General features: G+C 43.0%; 1 protein-coding gene across 1 annotated transcript; it reads right to left on the bottom strand.

The window, feature by feature from the left end:
* Nucleotides 1–3,540: 3,540 nt before the first annotated feature.
* On the bottom strand, nucleotides 3,541–12,694 carry gpr143 (G protein-coupled receptor 143). The gene is made up of 9 exons (XM_015966353.3): nucleotides 12,222–12,694; nucleotides 11,298–11,407; nucleotides 10,964–11,058; nucleotides 9,737–9,829; nucleotides 9,539–9,648; nucleotides 9,344–9,452; nucleotides 7,516–7,633; nucleotides 7,178–7,427; nucleotides 3,541–5,270 (listed from the first exon to the last, which is right to left on the bottom strand). Exons 1-9 carry the CDS (start codon nucleotides 12,475–12,477, stop codon nucleotides 5,173–5,175), a joined length of 1,239 nt encoding a protein of 412 aa, XP_015821839.1. The 5' UTR covers nucleotides 12,478–12,694; the 3' UTR covers nucleotides 3,541–5,172.
* Between the last annotated feature and the right edge of the window lie 1,985 nt (nucleotides 12,695–14,679).

Raw genomic sequence — 14,679 nt, 5'->3', positions numbered from 1 at the left:
TGGAAAGATGAGTCAAGTTTTATAAAGAGAGAATAATGAGAGACAGGTGTTTGAGCTGTGAGAGGAAGGCTGCAGATTTATAATTCCTCTGGGGAAATGTTACTTCACGTCCAAACGAACCAGCAGGATGAAAGCAACAGATCCCCGACTCTGAAGCGCTGCCACTTTCATTTGACCAGGTGCTTAACTTCTCCCGCAGCGGAGCTTGTTTCAGAAGTACTCGTTGCTGTTTCTGTCCGTTCTCCACAAAAGGACTTTTGAGAGTCTGATTGAATGTGTCGCTGCGAGATAAATGTTAGCTAGTTTTTAAAATCAGGTCGACGTGAGGAAAACTCAACCAAGAAATAGTCTTAACCCCTTGAAAAAAGACCTGCGAGGAGCGGATTTCCTTTTTATACACAAGATGTGAAAAGTGGTTTACGAAGAGTTTTTCTCCCAGTTTGGATGTAAATTTCAAGAATGTAAAGAGGTGTAAATTAGATTAACACAGACTTATATACTGTGTATATATGTTTATATACAGTACACTTTATGTTTATCTATAGGGGCTCTTTATTGACGGAGCTATCACATCTCTTTATTGTCGGTGTGTGAGAAGAACGCTTTTAACAACGTGCATGTTTATCTGGCTCTTTTGACATCAGCTCGTCATTTTCATGCATCAACCTTTTATTTTCTTTTTGTTTAGTTAAAAATGTCATCAAGCAACACTGCTGCAGTCCGTAAAAGAAACCTGCACCTGGTTGTTTGCCTTCATGGGGGGCATTTTCAGTCTCCTGGTTGCTGATTTAAGGTTTTGTACTTCATGCAACAAATAAATCAGTCTCATCTGAATGAGTCGCCGTAATTCCAGCTGATCAGATTTAAAATACTAAAGAAAAAGACCTTATCTTTACACCTTTTTGTTAGTGATCCCCTTCATCTTTTAGATACCATCTAATAAAGCAACATGAAGTGCACTTTTTGGATTGGTGGATTCAGCAAATGTTCAAATTTAGTTAAAAAATGAAGGTCCAAATGTTGTATTTCTTTGTCCTTGGTTGGATTGTAAAATGTGTTGCTTTTCCTTTTCTTTCATTTGGTTTATTTTTTTGTTTTGTTTTTTTAATTTGCTGAAAGCCGTTATTGTCTGTGTCAGACTGAGAATTGGGCTGTGGGTTGGCGACTAGTACTGGCGTGCTAAAAAGCCCAAAATGGGACAAGTGCTGTGACAGCTTTATCTTTTTCATAACCCTGGTCCAGGGTGCTGTCGGATGTTTGCAAGACAAAACTTTGAAGTCATTCAGTGTCTCAAATAAATAAATTACTCTATTTTGATATCAGAAAACCTGCCTTTGTCTTGAATCCCTTGTTTTTCTTTCTTTTCAGCTAAGCATCATTTCATAATAACACCACAAATTAACAAATAACCACAAATTAAAATGTTGAAAGAGACTTTTTGAACACTTTGAAGTGCATCTCTGTGTAAATGTTAGAAATAGTTACTGTTTTACATTTTATCCATAGCTTCTTGAATGGCCTAAGTTCTGAGACATAGCTTATTAACGTGATTGATGCGCTAATGGCTAGTTTTAAAGTTAAAGGCTGTTCTGGAAGCTGTCTACAAATGGTTATATTTATAGAGAAATGCTTTATAATGACCCAAAATCCTGTTAAAATGACATGAAAAAAATTCAAAATGAACAGTTTGAGATACAAAACCTTATTTTAAAAGTTAGCTTAATTCCTCCCCATCCCCACACATTTTTCTCCTGCTCCCTCACATCATCACACAAACGCACATAAGACCTTGGAGGGTGGACAAATCAGGGGTGCGGGTATGGTCCCCATTTCCGCATTCCTGTGGCAACCTGCTCCCCAATTTTATTTGCACCTTAAACACTTCCACCAACGACATTCCACACCAACACACACTTAGGGCCTTGGGAGTGAGCACATTCAACCACATTTGGCAAGGGGATTTCTCAGCCTCATCCCAAGTGCCGGTGCCCACTTCCAATTTTAAACTGCACTTAGACACTGAGGGCTCTGGGTGCAAGTGGGGTGGTGTGGTGGCATCAGCTGGCATAGGCCAGACGATGCCCGCTCACCACAGCCATGGAATACACCTCATCAACACGCACTATCACTATATTGGAGCAGGCGGAGGATGACTAGGGGTCTTTGCACATGTCTGTTGTTGCTTGGCTTCCCGGGGCTGTAGGCAAGGAGGGAGATCTGGCCGTCTAGTTGGGGTCTGGGGTGGTGGGTTGCTTCGCTCAGCATTGGGCGGGGGAGCCTGCTCATCAGCACCCCAGCAGAAAGGGTCGAACTCTGGGAACCAGTAATGGTTGTACCCTATGTACAGCAGTACTGGGACCAGAGTGAATAGGGTGTGTATGGGGAGCATGAGTGGGTGTTCGGTGTGCATTTTTGTAAGTCTTTGGTTGTATGTGTATGTGTGAGCATGAGGGAGGGAGTGTGTTACTGTGTCTGGGTATGACTGTATATGTCAGGTGGGGCCTTTGACTCCTCTCTTCTCCTGGGACTTCTTTTATGATATAGATCTTCGTCTCCCCTCCCCCTGCCACACCTGGTGTGGAGTGCGGTGCCTTGGTCTGCCTGAGTGTTCGCGGCTCCCGAGTCAGGGGGTTTAAGATTTTTGGCGTCCGCCTGATCAATTCCGGTGGCTGCCTGGTGAGGTCTGGGTCCCCGGCGGGGGTGGTCACCCCTGGGTCCCGGGTTGCTGGGTCCCGGGCTCGGCCTGCTAGGGGGTGGGAGGCTGCAGGCGGGCCTGTGGGCTTGCCGCTGATATTTCCCGGGACTCTGCTGGCTGCTGGTGGTGGCCCCCCGGTGCAATCCTCTGCGCCTCTTCAGGGGGGCAGGGGCTTTTCTGGTTGCAGTCTCCCTGGAGTCCCTGTGCTCTGGGGCAGCTCCTGGATCTCTGAGACTTGGAGCTCCTTCCATCTCCTACACATGTTTGGGGGCAGACCTGAGGCCCCTCACACTCTCTATTGGACACTCCTATAGAGAATCCTTACATATACAAGTGCGTGTACACCCACAGGTGCTCACATGGTGCTCTAATAAGTATGGACTTTGGCACGTTCAACACAGGTCTTAAGGCTGTGGTGGGCACTTAATGCACTGTGATTTATTATCGTGTGATTGTTCAGTAAAACAATGTTGATTTAACATTTCCTCATCAGATTGACGCAGTGATTGTTTGCTCCTGTTGTATTGTGTGTTGTTTTTCTTTTTTTTTTCTTTCTCCTTCTGCAGATCTAGAAGCAGACTCTTGTTCATCATTGATTGTTTGTTTTTGTGGACCCCCCCCCCCCCCCCCCCCCCCCCCGTGTCTTCCTTTCTCATTCACCTCTGTCTCCGTGTCCGGTCGGAATTACAAGCATTCAAAAAACAATAACAATAAAGTTTTAAGTATCAGGCGTGACATTAAAAGCAGACGCTTTGATGCTCTACCTGAGAGTAAATCTGTTAGGCTTGTCACCAGCATTCAGACATCAGTTCTGTTTGCTTCACAGCCAGACAGGACACGAAAAAAAAAGTTTGCTTAATGCATTTTTAGTGTTTTTGCAGCTTCACAGAACCTCTGCATTCCAATGAAAGAATGTGTCAGAAGATTTTTTCCCCCTCAATTAAGCATTTAAAGGTGCATGAAGTAAGAATGACTATGTTTACATGCAGCCAATATCCGGGTTATGATCGGGTTAAGGTCGGTATTCGGGTTTCTGAGTTGATCAGAATAACCCGTTTACAAGCATGAATAGAAAGAGTTACCCCTAACTTGCATAACCCGATTTAAATGCGGACGTTGGTGTAGCGTCAGGACGTATGGACTACGTCAAGACGCAATATGCGGTTACCTTCTTGTATATTTCGCTGTCTCTGTACTCTTGGCCGTCAACAAAAGACATAATGTTCATACTTTTCACCAGAACGATGAAGAGTTTCCTCGTCACTCCAAAAGTGTGGTGCTGTGCCGCGACTCGCCATGTTGCTCCCAACTTGTTGTTTACTTCCGGTGTTCTGGCGCATACAAGACATCTCGCTACTCAAAAGACCAAGATTCCTTGTGAACAGAGCATGCGCAGAACACACGCTTTGATGGGGATATCCCGATATGCGTTTACACGACCGAATATTCGAGTTAGAAAAGGGTTACCCCAGGTGTAGTAACCGGGTTTTTAAAAACCCGGTAATGAGCATATCCAGGTTTTTGGCGGTGTTTACATGGCCGTGCGGAACCGGGTTATTGTGAATATTCGGGTTTTAAAAGGGTTACTGGCTGCATGTAAATGCACTCAGTGATATCCTGTGGTCAAATGTCGGTACTGCAGTCAATTTAAACCAAGGAGTCAGCTCTGTGACCCGTCTTGTTTGTGAGTTTCATGGCTGTAGATCAGCCCTAGAAGATTCTAGAAGATGAGTCATAACAGAAAGTTTATCAGTAGATAAATACATTTCACTGTAATATCAAGCTGCTGGTAACTGAAAAAAGTAGCTTGAGCTATTTTTAGAACCAATTATTTTTTCTAATTCACCGTTTGCATTGTTAGCTTAATGTTGGCCGCTTGCCTTCTTTACCCAAAATAAAGCATAAAACAAAAAGATGCTGTGGCTTCTTAGAGTAAACAACTTCTGGGCCGCTCCTGTTAACTGGCCTTTGTTCTTTCCACGACATTGGTTCTTTTTGCCAGCCAGGGTCAAAATACAGATGCTGGCTCTGCAGCATTAGCTGTCACAGAGTGGCCAACCCCATAGGGTCAGACTGTAAACAAGAACCATGTCCCCCTGGTCTTTTAAAAAGGATTAAAGCTGGCAACCACCCAGCTGGTTAAGAAAAAAATCTTTCAATGTAACCATCCTTCCAGCATGATTGAGACAGTCTGTTTTGTGATCATTTTTACTGTAGAATTCCCACTTATTGCACCTTTAAATGTCCGTCTGCCATGAGGTGATGATAAAAAAGGCCTCTGACACATAGGTGTATCTGATACTGGTTCAGCTTATGCATCTGCAAAGTACTACTAGTGCAGATAATTATAAAAGTTGAAGAAATAATTAAATAGAAAACTAATAAGATAATCTATGAAATCTATAAAAACAAAGATGGTCTAAAAGAACAAAGTAAATGCAGCAAAGTGGAGGGAGTTGGCTGGTTGACAAGTCCAGCTAGCGCCTCACAGAGTTCTCCAAGGACTCCCCGTCAGCGTCTACATCTCCTCGTAGCTCGCTGGAAATGTGGATTTCAACTGTACTAGACTCTGAACCTAGCAAGACAAAATAAGGTTAGATTACTGGGTGTGACTGCAGACAGCATCTTTTTTAAGATTGTCTTAATAAATGCTGGTTTAACATTTTTATGCTTTATGTTGCTGCATTTGACAGAAACATACAGAGCTATATAAATAAACGAAAACAATACGTCCTTTAGAATAATCTTTATTTTTAATGTATATTTGTCATGTCAGAGATCCTGGTGACAGAACATCACTTTTCTTTGGGTACTGATTACATGATGCACAAAATGTTATAGCTTAGTGTAGTTGGTATGCTGGTTACAGTAAATGCACATTTACATTCACAGAATTGCAAGTTGGTGAGGTATTTATTTCTGAAACTGATGCAGTTTAATGTAAAATGTTACAACATTGATGATTTAAATATATATTTAAAGGTGCGGTTGACTTTAAAATGTATTATTTCTCATTGTAATCGGTTACTCTGAGTTTTTCATGTAGGCTCCTACACATATCTCCTGCATTAGCGTCTGACAGAAAACAGATGGTGAAATGCTCGGATTTAAAAATCCTCACATATCTATGTCACACTGTGAATTTGCATTCATGGCCTCGCCTATCCTGGCTCACGCCCACCCACAGGTGTTGAGAAGGAACCATCCGGAGGAGAGACTGTTTGTGTCCTTTTACAGGGCAGCCATTGAATCCGTGTTGGTGTATTCCATCACTGTGTGGTTTGCTGCCTGCTCAGCAGCAGACAGGAAGGCTCTGCAGAGGGTTATTAGATCATCTGGAAAGATCATCGGCTGCCCCCTGCCCACCCTGGAGAGCATCGCCAGCTCCAGAGGTCTAAGTAGAGCACAGCGAATTGGGGCAGACTCTTCTCATCCAGGACACCAGCTATTACAACTGCTTCCATCAGGGAGACACCTCAGGTCCCTGAGGTGCAGAACTAATAGACAGCTTTTACCTGTGGGCATGGAGAATCTTAAATGGCTCTTCTTGATCACAGGAAGGGCTTTTCCATTATTTTTCTCTTTTAAAAGGGGAAGAGTTTGCTGCACCCCCCTGTACTGACTGACTGTGGTTTTATGCACATTTACGGTTGTTGTTTATTTTTTCTTTTGCCTTGTCTTATTGAACATTTTAGGGCAGTTTTATGGAAGCTGTTTTGACATGTGGCTTTTACGTTTGTTGTTTATGGCACCGTGCCAGACGAGGCCTACGTACGTAATCTCGTCATGCTTTGCATAATGACAATAAAGAATTCAATTCAGAAAGGAGAGAGAGCGGAAAGTGTCTTGGCGATAGTTACTTTGCAATGTGGCGTTCTGTTAGCCAATCAGGAGTGAGGTGTGTGCACATCAATAATAAAATTGAGCAATCGCGCTGTCTTCAGCCCACCTCTGCACCAGCAAACGTCTGCATCTCAGGAGCATCATAGCGTTTTAAACGACTAATAAGGCATTCATTTACACTAGAGAACACTGCAAATGTATTGAATATATGAGTAAACCACACCTTTAAATGATGTATCCTCAAATCTCATTTCAAAGTTCAACAAAGTGAGCATCATTCACATTTAAATGCTCCAGCTCTCCATGAAAGGGGAAGTAGACGATTAAACAGCTGACAAGAGTCGTAAATCATAGGATTGTTGCATTAAACTGCATAAGTTTCAGCTATATTTATATATTAATGCCGAATGCGGGGCAGATGGGTATGTCTTTTCCCTGTTAATCTGCTGTCAGCAAATTGTCTAAATATCAGTGAATAAATCTCAGAGTGACCACTCAGGTTTGGCTGGAACTCATAAAATTTTTCATAAAATGCACTTTTATGCAAGTCGTCAGCAACATTTGGTATTAGAAACATATTTCAGCGTCACCAGCCCTGGTAAACTAGTGATCTGCTGGCAACACTGGACGGCCTGTTACCTTCTGAGAGGACACTGATGGCGTCAGAGTGCTGCTGTCCATTTCCAATTTTCTGGGCTTCCTGAATGTGACTCTGGTAAAGCAGAGTTGTTCCCACCACTGAGTTTTGGCCAGCCACGTTAGGCACCGAGGTAGAGCCCGAGTCCCAGGCCAGCTCCCTGGTCCGCTGCAGGCTGAGGTCAACGTCCAAGCCTGTCCAGCCATGGAAAGCCAGCGTGTTGAGGAAAGCCTGCATGGGGTTCAGTATTCCCTGAAAAATGTACAGTGTACTATAGAATTAGTAATGATGGTAAACATTTATTTAAAGTCAATTTGTTCGTAGATCTTTGAAAACCAACCATGATGAACCACGTGGTGAGGGACGCATTCCTGATGTCTCGAAGGCTGCTGTCACTGATGTCTGCCTGCATCTCCAGGTAAAATAGGAGGCTCTCGTTGATTAAATTTGGAGCCCAACTAAAAAAACAACACAAACATTTAATTTAAATGCATTTCACGTATTCGGTTCATAACTGTTATGGACAGGATTTCTAAGTGCTGCTAAGGTGAGCCGTTTTGGTGGCCTAAGGATTGAGTCTCTGCTTTTTGCAGATGATGTGAACCTGTTGGCTTCATCAGAACGTGATCTCCAACTTTTGCTGCAGCGGTTCGCAGCCGAGTGTCAAGCAGCTGGGATGAGAATCAGCTCCTCTATGAGTTGGAAAAGGGTAGATTGTCTTCTCCAGGTCAGGGATGAGGTCCTGCCTCTAGTGGAGGAGTTTAAATGTATCAGGGTCTTGTTCACGAGTAAAGGAAAGAAGGAGCCTGAGATCGACAGGCAGATTGGTGCTGCATCTGCAGTGATGCAGGCGATGTACCGATCTGCCGTGGTGGAGAGAGCTGAGCCAGAATTACCAGCCGATCTGCTTTCCTACCCTCACCTATGGTCACGAGCTTTGAATGAGATCATGGACACAAGCATCCAACAAAAGCTTAGTTAGGGTGGCTGGGCTCTCCCTCAGAGATAGGGTGAGAAGCTCTGTCACCTGGGAGGGGTTCAGAGTAGACCCGCTGCTCCTCCACATCGAAAGAAGTCAGTAGAGGTGGCTCGGGCATCTGGTCAGGATGACTCCTGGACACCTCTCTGGTGAGGTTTTCTGGGCATGTCCAACCAGCGGGAGACCTAAAGGGAGACCCAGGACAACGCTGGGGAGATCATGTTTCTCGGCTGGCCTGGGAACACCTTAGGATTCTTCTGAAGGAATCAGCACAAGTGGCTGGGAAGAGGGAAGCTTGGGCCTCTAGGCTCCTCCCCCACGACTCGGCCCCAGATAAGTGCAAGAGAACGGATGAATAGATGAATGAATGGATGGCAATTAAAATATTCCCTGCTGGAAAATCAAGCATAGACCAGCTTAGCCGGTCACCAGCACATGTTGTGTTTTGGTGATGGGCTGCTGGACCACCATCCCATCCTGAACCAGCAAAATGGCCAAACCAGCACCAAAACAACATGTGCTGGTGACCAGCTAAGCTGGTCTGTGCTGATTGTTTTTTAGCAGGGAATGAACATAGTAATAGAAAGTGAACAACTAACTGATTTGTAAAAAATGGTGTGATATTTCTATGGTTGGTATAATACATAATGCACTTTTCAGTAAATTCCTCTCACACAGCTGCTTACAATTGACAGTTTCAGTACTTCACCACATTGAAAAATTTCATGTCTGTCACTTTAAGGAAGACGAGCCGCTGCTGGCCATGCCCACCCAGCCCCACCCAGGCTGCTATCAGCTGAGAAGCTCAGTTATTGGGACAGGCTTGGCATATAGCTGCTACTCCTCTAGCAGCAGTTCTCTCTTGCATGTGAAACGTGCTTCTATTCTACTTTCCCTGTTTGTGATGTCACAAATGGCAGCATTTTATAATGACTTGTTTAGGCACATAATTCCTAAAACCAAACACTGACAGTAAACAGGTTTTTTTTCACATTTGGAGTGCCCGTAGAGGTCGTAGAGACTCACATGGCTGCACAAAAGAATGCAGAAGGTGTTTTTTGCATAACAGGTACCATTTAAACACTGAAATCATAGAAAATCAGAATTATTTAAACTTATTTCTGGAGACTTTTTGTTATCTTACTTGAAATTTAGTGCAGTAGAAAATCTGAATGAAGACTCAACTTACCAAACAAAGAACACCAGCATTATTTTAAAGAAGCGTATTTTTATCTCAGTCGCCAGACGCCTCTCATTTTCTGTGTAGATTCCTTGTCGTCCTTTGAGTAAAGAAGTCACTGCAAACACACGAGTCATTTGTTTTGTTCCTGTGCAAATAAATAGAAAAGACAGTTTTGTTTTGTTTCTCTGAGTTTAAAGAGACCTGCAGAAGTGGTCCTGCTGAAGAAGATGGGGTTGGCTATGAGGACAAGCAGCATTGGAGCGTATGTGGTGATGTAGTGAGGGACAGCATGCTGGAGGCCTTGCTCGCAACTAAAACAGACATTTATCAGATGTCACATTTTCATTTCACTGAAATTCTTCAATTTAATTGGATCCTTGGTAGAATAAAGCATCTTACTCAGAAATGGATGGGTAGTAGAGCATGGCCACTCCTTCAACACACAGCAGCACAGCCAGACCCCATGTGATCATGTGGTAGAGGACGATGGTGCTGATGGGGAAGAAACAAGTAGGTCATGAGACTTGGGGTCACAGCACATGCTGCAGCTCTGGGTCTTGTGCAGAATTTTTTTTTCTTTACAGAAAACAAATGTTTTGTTCTGACAGAAGAGGGAAAGTATGCACAAGAACTGTACGAGCAACATCTTACAGCTCTATCGGGAAACACTTTCTATAATAAATGTAGAACAGAGTATGGCAGGCCATTATGACATTTAACTGGACCAGACTTTTGTTTTATTTATAATAATAACATTCTTTCTCTTCCAATGAAAATCCACTCAGAATATTCTCAGGGTAAATCTTTTCTAAAGAAATACGTTTTAAAGATTTTTCTTGTCAAAAAACGGACAGATCTGGTGGAGAAAAATAAGACCAGGTGTTCTGTTTATCATGTTCAAGCATAAAATTACTGATTACAGGTAAAAGTGCTGAATCAATTGTTGACAGTGTAGCTCAATAACAATTATGGGGCCCTATAGTGTCCTCCATATCACTATGGAAGCCCATTCTGCCACTCTGATTAAAAAAATGATCTTAGTAGTATGAGATAGCTAAGTCATATTTATGAGACAACATAACATGACAGGGATGGACTTACACACACACACACACACACACACACACACACACACACACACACACACACACACACACACACACACACACACACACACACACACACACACACACACACACACACACACACACACGTGCATTAGTGATCAGAACAAAATAAAAAAATTCATATTGTTTATAGACAAAAAAAATTCTGAAGAATATTTTAAGACACAAATTAAAATGATGAATTCAAACTGATGTTTTAGACACCTGAAACATTATTGGCTGACTTTTAAATTGTATCCTACTCCAGATAGCAAACATCTTTATTGTGACTTTTTGGAAGCGCTAAATTATAAATATCTGCTTTGAGATCAAATCTATTAAGTGACAACTGGGCTTGCCCTACTTAGCTGCATCATGAGACAAAGTGAGAAAAAGGTAGATTTTTTTACACATTCAGTTGGATTAAAAATGTTGCTTTTCATAACAGGTTTGCATTTCCCCCCGTTTTCTGTAGAAAGAGGCGTTTAGGTGATGATGATGAGTTGAAAAGTGACAGAACCTGATCCCTGCTGAGGTTTTCACCACCAGGAAGACGTCAACAGCATAACAAAAGGTCCACCAAAACGAGGCGCTGAAAAACAACTGGATCCACATCTGCATGAATAAAATATAAAGTTAGAACAACAGCACACACTCTAAATATTGGATTTACATTCCAGAGCAGATATTTTACACTGTGCTGAGCATGCAAATGACAATCTCCTTCCATGAAATCTAGATTATTTCTACAGAATCATGCAGGATTACAGAAACAACATCCCTTTTTTATATTCTGTCCTGCACAAAGCTCACATCAGAGCACGTGCAGCTGCAGCTGAGAGCATCACACATACCGCGCTGCCAACGCAGAACACCTCTGGCAACACGTCCGTGTTGTTGGTCACTGAGATGCCGTCGATGATGCTGGGAAGGCCCAGCCACACCGATGACCTGATGATGACTCCTGAAAAAAAAGGGAGGAAGTTTCAAACTGGCACGTTCTGCAGGAAAAGAGGAAGCCAACACAATCTGGCTTTAATTAACATTTACACCCATGAAATTTCTTTTCTCAGCCTTTATCATCAAGTGCTTGAAATAATTACTGTCAGTCAGGGAGTCCTTTTGTTTAATGGCAGCTTTGCATCATGGAAATATTATGAATTTCCAGCGGGTGTTTCTTTTATAGAAGGGGGGGGGGGGGCAACAAATAAATAAGGATCTCTCCCAAATTCCTTTATGCAACGCGGACTTCACGCTGTTCTGCGTTTCATTTTGAGCTGTGTCATCAGCGTGCTTCAAGCTGTGAAAGTCTGCAGCCCTGAATGGATCTCGCTGGGTGTGGAAACACATGACTTCACCTGCTTCCCCTCGGTGATGACTGAACAGTTCACATATCAGCGTGCATGTGGTGCAGCAGTTTGACAGATCGTATAAAGGCCGTTTAAAAAAATACATTGAGAACTGTTTCTGCATCCATTTACACAAAACTGTTATGAGTCACTTTATTACCCACGAGAGGGGAATCATGCTTTTGTTTTGGAGGAAAGCCTCAGAAATCTGGTTTTCCACAATGCTCACACGCAAATATGTTTCCTTTCTGTTTACAAGAAGGTTCTTTTTATGTTCTCCTAAAACTGCATGTAAACTTGTGCACCAAAGGGGTTAAAAAGAAGGAATGTCCTTGTGTAACGGAGCACAGCGTGCAGCACTGTAAAAAACGCCTCTTTTGTACATTCAGCTTCAACAGAAAAAAAGTAGGTCACCACTTTCGCCTTTACCTGCACATCCCAGTATGTCACATATGCTGATGATGAACAATATTCTTGAGGAGGATGCGGGCCTCGGCAGAGGATACTGCCCGAGTCTTCTGTATCCTTTGCGTTTCGGCAGGATTTGCAGAACTGCAAACATGAGGCTTAGAGCGGCACTTCCCAGAGTCAGAGCCCCAAAAAGCACGGGCTGGAAGGTGACCACGAACTCTGTGGCTGCATCTCGGTTCGGGCAGCAGAAAGTCTCCAGCCGAGGGGAGGCCATCCCGGACTGCAGGGTCAGAGGAAAGACGGGCTGTGGTGTTAGAGACAGAAGAAAAGGGAGAAAAGAACAGAAGAGGAAATGACTGAGTCCATGAGCCCCGCGCTCACTGACAAATCACGGGGCTGAATCATCATGTGCTTCTATTTAATCCCTGAAGTTGAAGCTTAACTCTGCCGCACAATACAGAAAACCCACAAAAGGACTGTTGTGTGGAAGAGAGGGATTTGAGTCTTTGAGAGAGCGGCTGAGGACCTGCAGCTTGATGTGTGCTGCTTTAATCAATCAGCAAAAAACATTTATTCTTATTGAGGGAAGAAAAACAGTCAGAATAAACTGAGGGTCAAGTTAAGTTATTTTCTATTCTTCTTCTACTTATTATTATTCTTCTTATAATTATATTTTTATTATTATTATAATATTGGTACATTACCATACTTTAATTGTTAGCCCACAATGATGAACAGACGTAGGTTTACTTCTTTATTTAGTTTCAAAATGGATGTGGACACAAACTAAGGAGCAAGTCACCCCCTACTGGAGTTAAACTCCGCCCACATTTCCTGTTTAAAAATGTGCCAAAAGGAGGCATTGCCTGGTGGACCAATAGGGCAGCCCTGCGGCAGTGATGCACGCACACACACACACACACACACACACACACACACACACACACACACACACACACACACACACACACACACACACACACACACACACACACACACACACACACACACACACACACACACGCTTGGACAAGAAACTCCAGCACGTGTCCTAGTCTGGAGGATTGCTCTCCACCTCCTCCATCAGAGTAAAGAGCCATATTGTTTTGTATAACTTGTGAGTTTCCTGAGATCACCGATGCTAAGCCATAAACACTTGCTATTCCAACTCACTACAGACGCGGGGCTGAGGCTTGGCTGCTTTTTTATGCCACAGTGACATTGCAGCTGACATCATAGTGTACCAGTTAACATAACATACCACCCTCTCAGCGGACTGAGAGATTGGGGTTCAAATCCTGGACGGGTAATACCAAAAAATGGGACCTAATCCCCCCCCCCCCCCCCCCCCCCCCGCCCCCCCGGTTGCAGCTTACCGCTCCCCATGGGGATGTGATTTTTCAGGGAAGTTTCATGTTGAAAACAGAACCATGTGGAAAATATCAGCAGATTCCATGCTTCTGTGTGTGTGTGTGTGTGTGTGTGTGTGTGTGTGTGTGTGTGTGTGTGCCACTTGATGCAGAGTGTTTAGCCTTTGCTCTTCCATCTCAAATTGAGATGATTTTTGAAAACACCACCACAGGGTAGGATGTAAACAACACTTGGAAGTCAAACCCAAATAAGAGCATTTTTTTCAAACTGAAACATAAATCAGATTATTAGCATAACCCTGGCAAATCATGTAATTTGCAGTTAACTTGCATTTTTTCCCCTACTTGTTGAACAGCTTTAAATCATATGAACAAGATTTTCTCCTGTGAGGATTATTAAATGACTGCTTTTAATTGTGTTGCTTACAGAGCCAACTGATGGGCATTTAGTATTTCTTAAATTGCATGTTTCAAACGAGACGAGGCCTTCATTACTCAGCAGTAGAACTAACATGTTCTCTCGTTAGAGGCTGAGTTAATCCATCACTGTTGGTCTCTACGGGTCTGATGGAAATCTACGATGCTTCATAATGAAAGCGCAGAAACTTGAGTTTTTCTACTCTTTCTCTCTGAACTCAATATGCAAGTTTTTCTTTTAATTTCTAGTGTTTTTTTAAATGAATGAAATCAGAAAAAAAGAGCCAACATTGCATGAAAAATCAGAAGAACTAAGGTGCAAATGTACAATAAACGAAAGCTGCACAACTTTCCGGTCCCTGTCCTGTATTTAGGAACTGTTCAGCAGCATCTTCATCACAAGCGAATCAAAAGCCTGAAAATAAGTGAATGAGAATTCTTGTGAGGAAAACAGTTTAAGGCCATCACAAATGAAAGTCCTGTTTGTTCTGCAAGCTGGGATTAAAATCAAATCAGGCTCTTCTTCATTCTTTGATTAATGAAAACAGGATGCCACCAGCTGCCCGAAAGGTCATCTTACTCCTCCTGCATGCAGCAGACGTTCACCAGAGGTCAGCTGCTCGATCTGCTCGCTTGGCTGGAGATCTGAGAAGACTGGTGGACATTTGAAACAAAGCATCAAAAGAATT

Source organism: Nothobranchius furzeri, chromosome 14 (assembly GCF_043380555.1).
Source record: "Nothobranchius furzeri strain GRZ-AD chromosome 14, NfurGRZ-RIMD1, whole genome shotgun sequence".
In the NCBI taxonomy this organism is placed as follows: domain Eukaryota; kingdom Metazoa; phylum Chordata; class Actinopteri; order Cyprinodontiformes; family Nothobranchiidae; genus Nothobranchius; species Nothobranchius furzeri.
This window is presented reverse-complemented; position numbering and strand designations above follow the sequence as displayed.